The sequence below is a fragment of the Marmota marmota genome, unplaced genomic scaffold (assembly GCF_001458135.2).
Source record: "Marmota marmota marmota unplaced genomic scaffold, marMar, whole genome shotgun sequence".
Classification (NCBI taxonomy): Eukaryota; Metazoa; Chordata; class Mammalia; order Rodentia; family Sciuridae; genus Marmota; species Marmota marmota.
Window position 1 is genome coordinate 17,700,860 of NW_026000101.1, and position 16,545 is coordinate 17,717,404.

Below are 16,545 nucleotides of genomic sequence, written 5' to 3' on the forward strand. Positions count from 1 at the left end.
GATATTAGAAGGGAAGGGAAGAAGTCACTAAAGAGAATGAGAGTAGGCAGGTAGAATTCAAGGAAGGGGGAATAAGAAAATTGAAAAGAAATGAAAAGACAAAAGAAACAAAAACAAAACACACACAAAAAAGTTAGAAAATAAAGAAGGAAAGAAAAGAAAAAAATTTTTTTTACAAAAATAATAATGATAATAAAAATAATGAAAATTAAAATTAAAAATTATAATAATAATAAAAATAAAAAAATTTAAAAAAAATTAGAAAAATTAAAAAAAGTTAAAGAACAACAACAAAAAAAATTGAAAATGAAAGAAAAAAAAAGAAAAAGAAAAAAAATGATAATAATAATAAATGCAGTCATAGAGTTCGATTAATTTCTCTTCCAGTAGGTGGAGCTGTGCCCACTGTGTCAAGCTTCTCCTCTCACTAAGTGGGAACCAATCACTGTGTAGCAGCTCTTCCTCACAGACTGGGCGGGTCTCCAATCCTGAGTGCCTAGGGCCTTCTCTTGTGTTTCCTCAAGCCAGGCCGCGCTCACCTGTGACGCTCACCACAATACTGGCTACACACCATGTCTGCTGCTCCTGGGAGCCCTGTTGCGCTGGTTTCAATGCAGTTATCTCCTCCGCCCGTGCCGTCAGTTCTAATCCACTGCTGATTACACATTCACCTTTTCTGCCCGGAGCGAAGCGAAAGAGGAAGCAGATGGGAGCAAAGCGCCCGCGGCTCTTAGAATATAAGTTTTTGTTCATGCTATTTATCAGTCTGTGGAAGTCTCTTGTGTGTTGAGCTTGCTAATAATTTTTGTGTGGAATGGTGCTGAATTTTATCAAATGCTTTTTCTGAATTTATTGAGTTGATTGTATTGTATATTCAATTTTTGAGTGTTAAACCAACACTGCATTTCTGGGATGAGCTCCCTGGTCATTTTGTGTTATGTATTTTATTTATTGTTAGATTCTATTTGATAAAATATTATTAATTTTTGCACATGTGTTTATAAAGAATATTGTGTGTGTGATTTTCTAATCTTGTCTTTGGATTTGGCATCAAGGCGGTGCTGTCTTCAAACAATAAATTAAGAAGTATTTTCTTCTCTAAAATTTTGAGAGAATTTGTGTAGAACTGGTGTTATTTCTTCCTTAAGTATTTGGTACAATTCCCCAGTGAAGAAATATAGGCCTGGAGTTTTCTTTGTGACAAGAATCTTTTTATGTGAGAAGATTTTATATAGATATTATTTAAATAGATAAAAGGTTATTCAAATTATCTATTTCTTCTTGAGTAACTTTTGATCATTTGTGTCTTTTAGAGAATTTTTCCATTTCTTAGCCTATTTTATGCTGCTATAACAAAATACCACAGCCTGTGTAATTTGTAAACAGCAGAAATTTATTCTTTTAGTTCTAGAGGCTAAAAAGTCCAAGATGAAGGCACCAACATCTAATGAGGGCCTTCTTGCTGTGTCCTCATATGGCAGAAGATAGAAGGGCAAAAAGAGGTAGAATGTATGTTCCCACAGGGCAAAAGAGCAGAACGGAGAATCTACTTCCACAAACCCTGTTTTATACTAGAATTAACACCTCCCAACACTGTTGCATTGAAGATTAATTTTCCAATACATGAATTTTTTCTTTTCAGCACTAGGGATTGAACCCAACAATGCTCTATCACTGGACCACATCCCCAGTCCTTTCATTTATTTATTTAGAGACAGGGTCTTACTAAGTTGCTAAGGCTGATCTCAAACTTGAGATCCACCTGCTTCAGCCTCCTGAATAGCTGGGATCACAGACATGTGTCACCAAATCAGATTAAATTTATAATACATGAATTTTTTTGTATTTTATTATTTTTTATTGGAGCATTATAGTTATACCTAGTAGTTAGGTTCATCCCAACAAAATTTTACATGCATGGAATCTGACTCACTCCATTGCAGTCTCTGTTTTTCCCCAATTTCCCCTCCTTCTCCCCACCCCGAATCCATTGATTCTTCCCTTGCTCATCCATTTATCCATCCTTGATTGGTGCTTGCTACACATGTCAAGGTGAAATTCCCTGTGGTATATTTATATTTGCACATAATGTGATTATGTTAAATTCATTCCTCATTCCCTAATTCTCATTCTCCCTTCCTCCCTCTTGATCTCTCTCTTCTACTCCACTTATCTTCCTTGTATTTTTATGATATCTGATCCCCCACCTTTTTTCCCTAGCTTCCATAGACAAGAGAAAACATTTGACCCTTGACTTTCTGAGTCTGGCTTATTTCAGTTACCACGATGTTCTCCAGTTCTGTTCATTTACCAGCAAATGCCATAATTTCATTCTTATTTATGGCTGAGTAAAACTCCATTGTGTATATATAGCACATTTCTTAATCCACTCATCTATTTATGGGCATATGGGCTAATTCCACATTTTGGCTACTGTGTGTTGTGCTTCTGTGAACACTGAAGTGGCTATGTTGTTATAATATGCTGATTTTAGTTCTTCTGTAAAACTATCAAGGAGTGGGATAGTTGGGTCATATGGTCCATTCCTAGTTTTTTTGAGGACTCTCCATACTACTCTCCAGAGTGGTTGCACTAATTTTTAGCAGTCCCACCAAGAAGTTATGAATGTACCTTTCCCCCAGCTCCTTGCGAGCATTTATTATTATTTGTGTTCTTGATATTGCCATTCTGACTGAAGTGAGATGAAACCTTAGTGTGATTTTGATTGGCATTTTCCTGATTTCTAGAGATGCTAAACATTGTTTCATATATTTATTGGCCATTTGTATTTCTTCTTTAGAGAAATGTCTGTTTAGTTATTTTGCCCTTTTATTGATTAGATTGCTTTTTTGGTCTACATATGCATTTTCAGGGAGCACATCCAAATCATAGCCGTCCATTTCACCTAAGTCATCAATTTATAGACATTAAAAACTTCATATTATGAATTTATTATCTTTTTAGAGTCCTGGGAATTTGAGGTGGGTCATCTCTCTCATTCTCGTTATTAGTCATTTGTGTCTCTCTTTTTTCCTTATTTTCCTGTAACTTCTTGGAATATAAAGGACTCTGGTCTTGAGGCACTGTACTTACTAGAAGAAAATGTAGGCCTAAATCTCCATCATGTTGGCTTAGAACTGAATTCCTCAACAAGACTCCTAAAGCACAAGAAATAAAATCAAGAATCAGTAAATAGAATGTCATTAAAGTAAAAAGCTTCACAGCAAAGGAAACAATCAAGAACATGAAGAGAGAAGAGAACCTACATAATGGGAGAAAACTCTTAGCCACCTTCACCTCTCATAGAGCATTTATCCCAAGGATATACAAAGAACTCAAAAAATTTAACACCAAAAAAAATTAATAAATGGGCAAAAGAACTGAACAGACACTCTACAAAAGAAGAAATATGATTAGTCAACAAATATATGAAAAATGTTCAACATCTCTAGCAATTACAGAAATGCAAATTAAAACTAAAGTGAGATTTCATCTCACTCTAGTCAGAATGGCAATTATCAAGAATACAAGTAACAATAAATGTTAGCAAGGATGTGGAGAAAAAGGTACGCACTCATACATTGCTGATGGGACTGCAAATTGGTGCAACCACTCTGGAAAGCAGTTTGAAGATTCCTCAGAAAACTTAGAATGGAACCACCCTATTGCTTAAGGATTATTATTTTTTTTTTTTTGAGAAAAAGAAAAAAGAAGGTTTATTGCTTTGCTAGCAAAGAAAAAACACAGGGGACTCCTGTCCTATAGGCTGTGATTCTGCCCATCAGCAGGAACAAGGGGCTTTTTTTTTAAGGATTAATTTTTTAAAAAATATTTTGTTCTTTAAATTTTTTTTTTAGTTGTAGACGGACACAATATCTTTATTTATTTATTTATTTATTTATTTATTTATTTATTTATTTATTTATTTATTTATGTGGTGCTGAAAATCAAACCCAGTGCCTCACACTTGGTAGCCTCTGAGCTACAGTCCATTAAGAATTAATTTAAAAGTTAATATATAGGTTGATGGATACTGTCTCTAAATATTCAGATTTATTATGTCTGGGGTGAAGTCAGGAATCTGTATTTTCACAAGTCTCCCAGTAATTCTGACAAAGACCAGGATTGAGAGCCACTGGAGCAGAAGACCTTATAAAGTTCCCGTGGTTGCTGAGACTGTGCAGGACTAGGAGTATCGGGTGGGCCGCTGCTGCCCTCTAGCGACGACGCTACACTGGTGCACGGTGTACTAACTGGCTTCTGAGCTCTGGTCTTCTTGCTGCCTGACACTGCTACAACCACCCAACCCCGCACCCCTGGTAATTTTGGTTCTTGGTCATTAATAATGATAGTCAGATATAAAAGTGGTGATGCATCTCTGTCCCCAGAACCTTAGAACACCCTAGGTATTCACTGGTAAGTCTCGTGCCTAGGAACAAGACTCACATCGGTGGCATGTCTGTCAGGATTTTTCTTTCCAAGGATGTACGACCTATAACATGTAAGAATCGGTAGCCATGAACAGTTTCCTGAAGAAATTTGATGACGATAACTGTGGCACTACAGCATTATAATGGAAGCAGGATCTGGATTAAGCAATTTTCCTAGAAACAAACGAATAAGAATCCTTCACAGCTGAGTGGCCCTCCAGAGTTTCCAGAGGCTCTTCATGTTCTTCCCCTCCCTGGTTTGCTGTTCAAGCTGTGAGGCAGGTGGGCAGATGTGAGGATCCATACCCACATCATTAAAAATAGCAGGCCTAGCTGTGCATCATGTGAGAGTGCCCTTGTTTAGGAAGACTCTGATCCCGCCTTCTTGTCTGCATGGGCACCCTCAGTTTGCAAGTAGGACAGGTACTGACTAAATCCATGCTAAAGGCTACTCTGGGAACAGTCACCTCTGTGAATCAGGAAGTGGCTCTAATTCCTCAGCTCTGAAAGCAAGGACTAGGCAAGTTGCTGGAGAGGAGTTTGCAACAATGAGAAACTGAACTGTTCAAATAGCCTAGAGGGCACAGAAGCTGCTAGAAGCAAGAGCTGATTGCCTGGGATTAATAAAAGTAATACAGCTGAGCATGGTGACACATTGCTTATTATCCCAGTATTTGGGAAGTTGGGGCCAAAGGATCTCCTGGGCCCAAGAATTTGAGATCTGCCTGGGCACCATAGTGAGATCACATTAAAAAAAAAAAGTAATACACATTGATTATCCCTTATTTGAAATGCTTGAGAAGGAAAGTATTTTAGATTTTAAAAAATATTTGTATATACATAATGAAGTATCCTGGGGATGGGACCCAAATCTAAACAGGAAATTTATTTGTTTCATATACACCTTATCCATGAAGCTTAAAGTTTATTTTATACATTTTTTTTTATGTGCTTCCGTTTTGACTATGACACATATATGTGAGATCAGGTGTAGAATTTTCCATGTGTGGCATCTTGTTGGTGCTCATTTTTGTGTGTGGGGGGGATTTTGGAGTTCTCTGGATTTTGGATCAGGGATAGCCAACCTATAAAAGATACAAGCTACTTTGCAGGTATGTTTACCTGCTACTGAAAAGCTGACACAAGCTGCTTTTTACTTGACTTCTGGTATCCTGTTGTTCAGTGCTCTTTGGATGAACAAGTCTTCTCATTCTTGTATTTTGAAATTTGCAAGTTCAGAAAAAATGTTGAAATGGCTCAAATTCATCTCATCTTCAGATAGGACTTTTAAAAAATCATCTTTAATGTAAAGATCTATTTTGTTTTCATGGATATAAGAGTGACAATATCTGCAATAAGCTGTGTGAAAGTTCTGATGTACCTGTCGCTCCAGGAGAAGTGGCTGGAAGGAGAGTGAGGTATTAGTAAAAAACGAAAAAAAAAAAAAAAAGAAAGAAAGCAAAGAAAAGGAAGCTTAGGAAAAATATTCATTCACTAATCCATTTCTTTGTCAAATTATTTTCAGAATATTTTTCCATATAGCTAGCAAAAACCCTCTCATGGTATGACTTTTTGGGTTGTTTGGGTTTTTAAACATTTTTATTGGTGCATATTAATTATACAGAATAATGGGTTTCATTGTGGCAGACTTGTATATACATATAAAATAATTTGATCAAGTTCACCTCCAGTACTTCCCTTTGCCCACCTGTCCTCCTTTCCCCTTGTCCCCATGGTCTACCTTCTATTTTCATGAGGTCCCTCTACCTCCTCCTGCTTTTTAAGTTTCTATCTTCCACATATGAGAGAAAACACATGGCACTCATCTTTCTGAGTCTGGCTTATTTCTCTTAAAACAATGCTCTTCAGTTCAATCCATTTTCCTGCAAATGGCATAATTTTATCCTTCTTTATGGTTGAATAAAAATCCATTGTGTATATATACTACATTGTCTTTATCATCTGTTGACAGACACTTAGGCTGATTCATACCTTGGTTATTGTGAGGAGTTGATATCACTGGATCATATGGTAGTTTCATTTTAGTTTTTTAGTTTCATTTTTTTCAGTACTGGGGAATTGAACCCAGGCACACTTTACTCTCACCAACATTTATTGTTATTTGTATTCTTGATGATTGCCATTCTGACTGGAGTGGGAAGGAATCTTAGTGTAGTTTTGAATTGCATTTTCCTGATGGCTAGAGATGTTGAACATTTTTTTCATATAATCGTTGGTCATTTATATTTCTTTTGAGAAGTGCCTGTTTAGTTCATTTATCCATTTGTTGGTTTGTTTTTTGATCTTGAATTTTTTTGAGGTCTTTATGTATTTTAGATATTAATCCTCCATGGGAAGAGTAGCTGGCAAAGATTTTTTTCCCCCTTCTGTAGGCTGTCTTTTCATGCTCTTAATTATTTCCTTCATGTACAGAAGCTTTTTAGTTTGATGCCATCTCACGTATTGATTCTTGGTTTTATTTCCTAAGCTATAGGAGTCCTATGAGGAAGCTGCTGCCTGCACCTCTATGGTGGAGTGTTTCCCCTGTGTTCTCTTCTGCAGTAGCAAAGTTTCTATTGTTATTCCTAAGTCTTTGATCCATTTTGGGTTGAGTTGTGCAGGATGAGAGATATGGATCTAGTTTCAATCTTTTACATCTGGAGACCCAGTGTTTCCAGCACTGTTTGTTAAAAATGCTATCCAATGTAAGTTTTATCCAATGTAAGTTTTTGGTACCTTTGTCAAAAATTGAATGACTATGACTACGTGGGGTTTGTCTTCTATTATATTCCATTAGTTCATGTGTCTATTTTTATTTTTATTTTTTTAGTTTTAGACAGAGACAATACCATTATTTTATTTATTTATTTTTATGTGTTGCTGAGGATTGAACCCAGTATCTCACATATGCTAGGCAAGCACTCTACAACTGAGCTACAATCCAAGCCCTTATGTGTCTATTTTTATACCAATACCAGGCTGTTTCTGTTATTATGGCTCTGTAGTATAATTTGAAGTTGGATATTGTGATGTCTTCATCTTTTTTTTTTTTTTTGCTAAGAATGGCTTTGATTTTCTAGGTCATTCGTTTTATGAATTTTAAGATTGTTTTTCAGTTGTTTGTTTCATAATTGGGATAATACATACTTGAACAAAATTTAGCATTTTAATCATTTTAAGTGTACAATTCAGCAGCATGAAGAGTTTCACAGTGTTGTATAATCACCATATTATTCACTTCCATAACTTACTCATCATCTCTAACAGAAACTCTGTGACCATTAAACACTAACTCTGTATTTTTCCCCTCCCTAGCCCCCTGTGAGATTGGCTTTTGCTTCATGTGAATTAATCTTGCCTTTCAAACTAGATTTTTAAGTTTCTTGAGGGCAGGCAGGCAACATAACTTAAATGTCTTTCTACCTTTGTCTATCTCAGGGATGAGCACAAATCAAGTATTTACCATGTCTGTTTGGTGGAGGCCTGGATGCTGGAGGAAGGACCAAGTGACCTTTTCAGAGATTTTGAGCCTCAGACTACCAATTTACCAAGGCAAGAACTTCTCAAGGAAATTCAGAAATCTTGAGGTGTTGGAGATATACTATCATGTTGCCAGGAGCCATAGTTAACATTCATATGTGAATCAGTGGATATAGGAATGGTGGGGTACTTGGATTGAATGGAGGAAATCTTTCCCATGCCTAAATTTTTATGAAAATTCAGATCTTCATAAAACACTCAGCCAAACATTCCAATGGTGGCAGATTCCACAAAGAACCACTTAATCAAAAGTCTTGCCAATAACCTATCTCTATGAATAAGCCAGATACCATAAGATCTGTAGAGGCAATTCTGGAAAATAAAGCTTTGGACAGAGCTCCCAAAATGAGCCTTATTCATGTGCCTTCGTGGAAGGTGATATTTACGATCTCTTTCGATTAACCTCATACTGGACCACCAGGCCTTGGAGGGGTCTTTAGCTCTCAGAAATATTTTGAAAGGACGGCAGGTTCATGCTTTCTTTGATAACATCTGACATGATCTTCCTGACTTTTTTTCCTATTGGAGATTGAACCCTGGGGTGCTTAACCACAGAGCAACACCCCCAGTCCTTTTTTCATTTTTGAATTTTGAGACAGGGTTTTGCTGACTTGCTTAGGGTCTCACTAAGTTTCTCAAGCTGGCTTTGAACTTGCGGTACTCCTGCCTCAGCCTCCTGAGCCACTGGGATTACTGGTATACACCACCACACTGGGCTCTGAACTTCTTGATAATTGATACCTCTTATTGCTCGTGAGGTCAAAAAATATGATTCCAAGACATAACAATTATTATGCTGGACCTATCTTGGTGTGTATTTTTTTAGTTATTGTCCCAGTTACAAATAATGTAGTTCGTTTCTCTGACTTAGCCACTCTCTTAAAGTATATACAGTATGCATAACGTGTTATCTGGTGAATAGTTTCCACACTATTGTAGTAATAGAGAGCTGAGCATCAGGATACAGGGAATAGAGAGAGCTAGAAGAGTGTATGCTGCTATCGAACTTGGTATCTTTTATCCCAGGCTCTGCAGCCTATATAGATAACTAGACATCCTCATCTGAACAATGAATCACCAATGAGTTTCTGTAAGATGAAAGTCTGTGATGCTGTACCTGCTTTGTGAAACAGGAAGGCTTTGTGATGTAGTCTGTTGGTCTTGATCCATCTGTGAGGCAAAGGTGACAATGCCTAGAATCTGGAGGCATTAGGTTCCAAGACCCTGGAAACCTAGGAAGAGGGATGGCTAGTGAGGTTTAGATCATGTTGATTCCTGCCTTTGTTGTATGGGATGCGGGATATCCCTTCTATACCTATGGATCCATCTTCATTATTGCATTAATTATTTGGCAAGTGAAAAAGGGGCACCAAAAAATAAGTCGGAACCTAATGAAACCTGTTGCCAGGTAGGGAAATACTGTGATCATAAACGAATGGATAAGCCTCCATTAAGAAGATTTTATCCCCTCATTTTCTCTTATATCCTTGCCCCTTGATTTTTTTTAATGGGGGTTTTCTCATTGGATCCCAGAACAGCTCCCAATTTGGGTCATTATCCTGGTTGGGGGCCATTTAGGACCTTCACCACCATCCTTTAATCTCTTCACTTTTCCTTCTATCTCATCCTGAACTCCCCACAAAATTTGTCCATGAAATAGGAGTGGAAGGTATGGAGTTTGGAAGAGCTTCAAAGTGAGTCAGAAATAAGCATAGAAGGGAAAAGTTTGGGTAAAAAAGATAGTGTATGTAAAAGAATGACAGAAGAGTATTAAATGGAATACAGAAAAATATTGAGAAATGCTAATGGGTTTTGTATCATTTTAGACATGAAAAAGGAAATGGTGACCCAACTTCACATTCTAATGTTTTTGTCTTTAAGCATCACGGAGCAGTCAAACAAAAGTCTAAAGATAGAACATCAAAAGGTAAAGCCCCTTCCACTCCACTGTGACTGAGGTCCCCATAGAGCCTTTGTGATCCCTGGTGCCAGAAGCCATGTGTTCTAACCACTGCAGCCTTTAATACCCCCAGTGGCAACTGCTAACAAAAGACCTGCATGGGTGGGAAATCAGAGCATAGGAACCTTCCAAAATTCTATTTTACCTTCCTAAGAATGAAAATGTAAGACAGATGTCATTAACTGTGTCATTTACTAGTTTTATAACCCTGTGGAAATAATTTCATCTCTCAGTCTTGTTCTCCATAAAGTGGGTGTAGCACCAGTGATCTTGTCCACTCAATGTGGTTGTAAAGATCAGACAAGATTAGGGAGAGCATGTTGTTATAGATGGTTAAGCTGCACACAGATTTGACTTAAGAGCATTGGGGTTTTCAGTCTCCTCTCATTCAAAAGCCTTTAGCTTCCTTATAGGATGTCCCTGAATTCTCTGCTGTTCTACCTAACACTGTCTCCTGGTTCCTCAGCTAAGAAGACTTCCCAGGAAGAAGCTGAGAAGCTGAGGAAGCTGCTCTCTGTCATGAAAAGGTGATCTCTTGCTCTTTGCAGTCTCCAAACTCCCAGCCTGGACTGTAATGTTCTCTTGGCCTTTGTTGGAGCAGGAATGAGGAGAGAAATAATGGTTGAGAAGAGACATACATGGTAGAGGCTGGCTTAATTATTTAGAGTTGTCAGGGCCAACAGGGTTTCAGACATTTCAGAAGGGAAGGGAACAGAGTCATCCAATTCTACTCTTTGCTAGGGTCACTGTAGTTTGCAATTCAGGATTTGATCAGTGTATAAGTCATAAAAGGCACTATGTGGGGTTGCATTCAGCCATGAGACAAATTATCCCATTAAGAGAATGGGTTTTGAAAGACAGCATCATTGTTATATTTTCTTAGAGCTACACATTTTCAAGGAAAGATTCCCTGGGTCTTCCTGGACCCTGCTGACATTACATCCTCTGGTCTGTCTTCAGGGAGGAGAGTTCCTGGGACCACTCAAACAGGAATATATCATCTTATCCTATCAAGATTTCCAGAGAATGGGACTGATAGCTAACAAATGCTGGGTATGGACACAGGGGTATCCCATATTTCTCTAAGTGAGAACCTCATTTTCTACAGTTTGGATGTAATGAATCCTGGACTTCAGGTTTTGTTTTGTTTTGTTTTTTACCACAAATGAAACTAATATTGGTCCTACCTAATGATGTTTCTGGTGACGTCCCATCAACTAACTACTTAGCTACTCCATCTGTCTGATTCAATTCAGCTTCTCACTGAGGTCAGCAGAGAACTAATCCCAGCTTCCCATCTTCTCTGAGAGTTATGCCCTTCCATAGGTTGTCTGAGAGCTTGCCCCAGAACCTTAGCCCAGTTCATCATCCCTTGCCAAATGGCATTTCCTAGGAATAAGAGCAGAGGAGTAGACAGCCAGAGGGTATAGGACTTGTAGGACTGGGAGTGGATGCAGCAATCCCCAGCCCATTCTTGCAAAGAGGCGGATGTCACTCCATCCTTAACAGTTGCCATGTTTCCCTTCCCAGCCACGGCTGGCTTCCCCAGGTGGAAAGTATACGGCGGCTCCTGTGTGCAGATCCTGGCTGCCAAATCTGCAATTCTCTAGCTCTGGACATTCAGCAATTGCTGGAGTGTGACAACAACCAGATCTCCCCTTCTTTATTGGGGTCACTGCAGAGCTCTGCTTGCCTAGACACATTGTCCACATCAGGTGTGTCTTATGAGCAGGATTCCCTTGACTCCAGACAGTTTTCACAGGCATCTGGCCCCAGTCTGTCACAATTGGGTCAGAAACCTTTAATTCATTCAGCTATCCAGTCAACTGATACAGCCAGTGTCCACAATGTCTGCCCTGACCACCTCCAGCAAAAGCAGAAATCTCAAGTGCCAAAAAAGCCTCAGGATGCAGGGGCTCTGTCTTCTTCAAGCCTTGAGGAGCCTAAGATTCCTGTGAACCAGAAGGAGAGAAGGAAGCACAACTCTGCACTTGTCCCCAAGAACAAAGGTTAGCAGACCTTGAATACCATATTCCCTTTCTTTCCCTTCACCAGGAGCTCCTGAATTTAAGACAATACCCCACAACCTTGCATTCCCTTCACATGCTGTTCCTATGTTCAAAAGGCCCTTAGGTACCTCTTTAAGTAAGGATGTAAACGCATGTATTTCCACATTGAGGGCCCCATGACCTGTGGGGGAGTTCTTGTACTTCTCCCAGTGTTTTCAAGGCCTGGAAAACAAACAAGTAACTTTTTTTTTCCTTTTCATTCTGAATACTACCTCTAAGGTGTCTGTTGAAAAGATAGGCTTTCATCCCCTCGACTCTGGACTCATGGGAGTCTAGCCAGTCCACCACAGAGCAGAAATATCACCTAAGCAAATCTCAAACCCCATCCCCTCGCTCTGGCCCTACCCTCTCCCACCTTTCAGCTTTTAAGTGGCCTCTCTCCATTACCTGGGGAATGCACAATGAGTTCCTAGTCTCTAGAGATCTCTCTACAACAGGGGAGCCCTAGTCCTTTTCTAGTCAATAATTTCTCTCTTGTTTCTGTGCTGCCTAAAATTTTTTCCACTTTAGTAGTCCCAGCTTCTTCCCCACATTCCCAAATTTGGCTTTTTCCACTTGATTATTAAAAAGCCCAGTTTTTGTTTAGCACCTGCTATAGAGTCAGCTCCTGGACCGTTGAAGACTTGCCATCTGTTGTCCAGAGCTCTCTGTCATCTACAGAGAACCACACAATATAATCCCTGAGATATGTTGCAGCCTGTCCCACCAGACCTAGGACCCTCCCGTTTTAGTCCTCCAGAGGGTGGCAGCATTGTCCTGGAATATGCCCACAGGCTGCTGGAATTCCATTTTCAGAAGCAGTTAAAATAGTTGATTTGGTTAAGTAGTTAAAATGATTGGTTTACCACGCTGGAGCCTTCTTCCAAAGATTTATCAATCTATCCAGTTTCTCCTTTCCCCTGATGACTAGCAGCCCCTGCCCTGGAGCAGCACAGCCATGCCCTCAGCCTGCAGCCACCTGTAGCCATCCATTGTGGCAGCAGTGCCAGCCCACAGTTGCTTGCTTAGGCTAAAAAATGTTGCACATAGATTATGAATGTGGAAAGATATGCTTGGTCTAGTGATCCTTGCTCAAATCACTGGATCTTCAACATTCTAGGGGATCTGGCAGCAAGTTGGTTCCCCGTCCTCTGGAAAATAAGTCCCTAGAACTTGGAAGCAGCTGTCAGCCCCTACACAGGTCAGGAAGTGACTCCCTGAATATTGATAGACCTTGGCCAGTTCTCATCAGATACTGATGACCTTGAGCTGCCTGGGCCCTGTCTCAGAGAGCCACTGAGAATCTAACTGGAAACAAGTTTGTCTTCCTGCCAGGGCTGCTTGCTCTCTATTTTGCTGCTTTCTCCAGAGCTATGGCCCCAGCAATCAGTAGCTAATCTACAATCGCAGAGTTGGTGCTTGGGCCCATTAGAATCTCTGACTCAACCTCGTTTGAACAGCAACATATGAAGTCTTGGGCCACACTTTCGAGTTACCAATAAGACTTGTACAGGTACTCCAGGCCAAAGTACAAGTGAATAGAGGTGGTGGCTTTATAATGTCAGATGGATCCCTGACAGTCCCCAATTACTCAAGGCACCCATCATGCCACACACACAAAAAAAAGTTTAATTTCAGAAATTCTTAGGGATACATGTGGGGAAGTCCCATAAAACAAAGGAGTGCAAGGAACAATTTTTGGTCATTTCAAAGAATATTTCCACATAGACCTTGAGGAGTCTAAACAACCAAACAAAAACATTTCTCTAGGAATTCCCTACCTTACCAGACATCTCACATGCCCCAGATCCAAAATGTGTCTGCTTAAAAGAAGAACTTGCAATTGCACTTGAAATATAGTGCAGCAGAGCCAAATGCAACCTAATCCCAGGTCAGGTTCAGCCATGGTTTATCCCCAGGGTTCAGCCCACTGTGCCTCTGAGATCTTACAGCCCTGTGTGGACATGACAGAAGCCCAGGTGTTTTGTGCATAGCTGGAGAACCTCTGGAGTCCTTAGCCGAGGCCTTTGGGAGTGTCCTACCTCAGCAGAGAAAACAGAGGACCCAGTGAAATTCAAAGCAACTAAGAATCAGAGAGAGGGAGGTGTGGTATTTGGGCTTTCTCCAATCAGAGCAAGCATCCATTCTGCTGAGGTTCAAGGGCCAGTAGGGAGCTTCTAAGAAGAACCCCGGAGTCCCTGACTTCTCAAATGTATCTCCAGGATTGTTTTCAGATAGAATTAAACTTTAGCCAAGATGGTTGCCTTGAGTGAGTAGGGATTGGCAAGGATTTATCTGGATCTCTAGAATCACCAGCTCCACCCTCAGCTGTTCCACCTGCATCTCTCTCACCTTGAGTTCCCAGAGCACTCTCAGAGATTCCTTGGAAACAAAAAGACCAGATAAAAATGTTCTGCACGGCTATTAGACTAAGCTGAATGATCTCACCCAAATGAGGATTCCTGAGAATGCCTGGCCTTAAAGGGTCAGAACTTATAGTGTGCCAACTTATTGGGCCATAATTTGCTAGGCTAAATTTTGCAAGTCCAATATTTTAATGGACTATATTTTTCAAATCCAAACTTTGCAGGGACAAATGTTTCATGTCTTATAGGATGAACCTGGGCAGGGCCAGAGTTTTCAGGGGCACACATTCCTGGGCGAAGAGTTGGAGGGTTGGGTAGGGGCAACCCATATTCACAAGAGCTCCACCTTTCCAGGAGCTCCAGAAATTGACTTGGGAAATACGATGAAGCTCTATTCGCACTGGATTAACCCTGAAGTGAAAGCTCACAGGCATGAGGAACCCATTTCCCCATCTAAGGCTGAGAAAGTGACCCGATCCAGGACAAAAGAGGTTAAGAAGGGTCCAACCCACACCAAAGACCGAGTGGGAGGACCTAGGTTGGAGAAGAAAACAGAGAACCCCATGGCCCTGCCTCCCCCTACTGAGAAGGAGCACTTGTCTTTCCTTGATGTCCTCAGTGCCTTCACCAACAGTTCCAGCAAAACGCCCTTCAGTCCAGCCAACCTTAAGGACTGTGCCACTCATAAAACTGCTCCAAATTCTGTTGTCAACTGACTTGGGTCACCCAACCAGAAAATCTATCCCAAGTCGCAACTCTCAGCTCAGCAGAAGGCACCAGTTTACCCAGGAAAATAACCATTCCAACAAAAAGGAGGTTTTTTTTCTACATCCCCCTGAAGAAGACTGTCAATCACCCTTTATATTAACATGCAGGTGAGGCATAGTATTCTCCAAATATACTCTATACCTGTAAGCAAAGAGCCACTTGTTTGTGTCTCTTTATTTTCAATGTGGTATGTGATGGAGAGAGTAGAGGAAATAAAAATACTCCCCATGTGGTACAGGAGCTTAAATCCATTTCAGATGGGTCAGCATTTCATGTGATTCCTTTCAACCCCTGGACTGTGGATAAAGGTACTTAAGCAGAGAACAAAGATCCTTGTTTAAGGTACATTTAAAGCATAGGTCAGGCATGAATTTTGTCATGGATTCCATGGTGTCCTTGAGAAGGTGCTTTTGTGTTTATCAAAAGCACACAACTAACATGACAAATGTTAAGACCAAATGACAGAATCTCCTCCATCTTTTCCCTGTTTTTATTGAGATCTTTAAGGGTAATTATCTGGGAGGCTGAGTAGCCCTGTTGCCAGTTCCAACCCTTTGCTTCCAGCTCCTTGGAATGAAGGCCTTGCACAATACAGAGTACAGGATGAGGAGGTACCCAAAAGAACCATAAGAAACTGTCATTGAACTGAGTCATGGATTCAACAATTCACATATTCAAATATTTACTATGTTCCAGGCACTATGCCAGACACTGGGGAGACAACAGTGAACAATACACAGGCCTTCCTCTCATGAAGCTCATGAACTCTGGGGAAGTCATATAAGTCATTAGAAGCAGTATGACAAGAGCTGGTTAGAGGAAATTGGTAAAAGTATTTGAGAGGGCACTTAGACTGGGTTTTTGGTGGGGCGGGGGGTGTGGAGGTTGTTTGTGGAATGTTTTCTGAAGTGATACGTAGGCAGAGTTTTAAAGGATGAGCAGAAGGTGGGAATAGGCTGAACAAAGGCATGATGTTTAATAAGTGGCATGCTGTGTCAGAAAATGGTGACACAATGAGAAGCCTTTATGTAATTTAAAAAAAGGACCTTAAAATGTTTGAGGGATCAGAATGAGCTTGCCAAGCTGAATGCCATTCATTCACTTCATTCTTTCATTCCTTTAACAAGTATTGAGAACCTACATATACCAGGCACTTGGAATATAGCAGTGAATGAAAGAGGGAAAAACAAATCTGCTCCCAAGGTGCTTACACTGGGAGTAAGCTAGGGAGGGAGAAAAAAGAGGCAGTTTAAATATATAGTAATAGAAGGTGACTAGATATATGTAAAGAACCAGGGTAAGAGGTATAGGGAAGACTGGAGTGGGGGTACAGTTTTAAATAGATTTACTGATAGATTAGATGTGGATAGTTAGTGGAAAAAATAGTCAACGATGGCACAAGTGCTTTTGGCCTGAATGACTAGCGTTGCCAT

The 16,545-nt window shown here is 40.0% G+C and overlaps 1 protein-coding gene across 1 annotated transcript; it reads left to right on the forward strand.

The window, feature by feature from the left end:
* The first annotated feature begins 9,098 nt into the window (after positions 1–9,098).
* On the forward strand, positions 9,099–15,429 carry Fam205c (family with sequence similarity 205 member C). Its single transcript, XM_048783124.1, is given in 6 exon segments — positions 9,099–9,350; positions 9,353–9,378; positions 9,852–9,897; positions 10,397–10,457; positions 11,461–11,567; positions 14,702–15,429. Coding segments are annotated over 6 exon segments (714 nt in total). The 5' UTR covers positions 9,099–9,235; the 3' UTR covers positions 15,061–15,429.
* Positions 15,430–16,545: the final 1,116 nt, after the last annotated feature.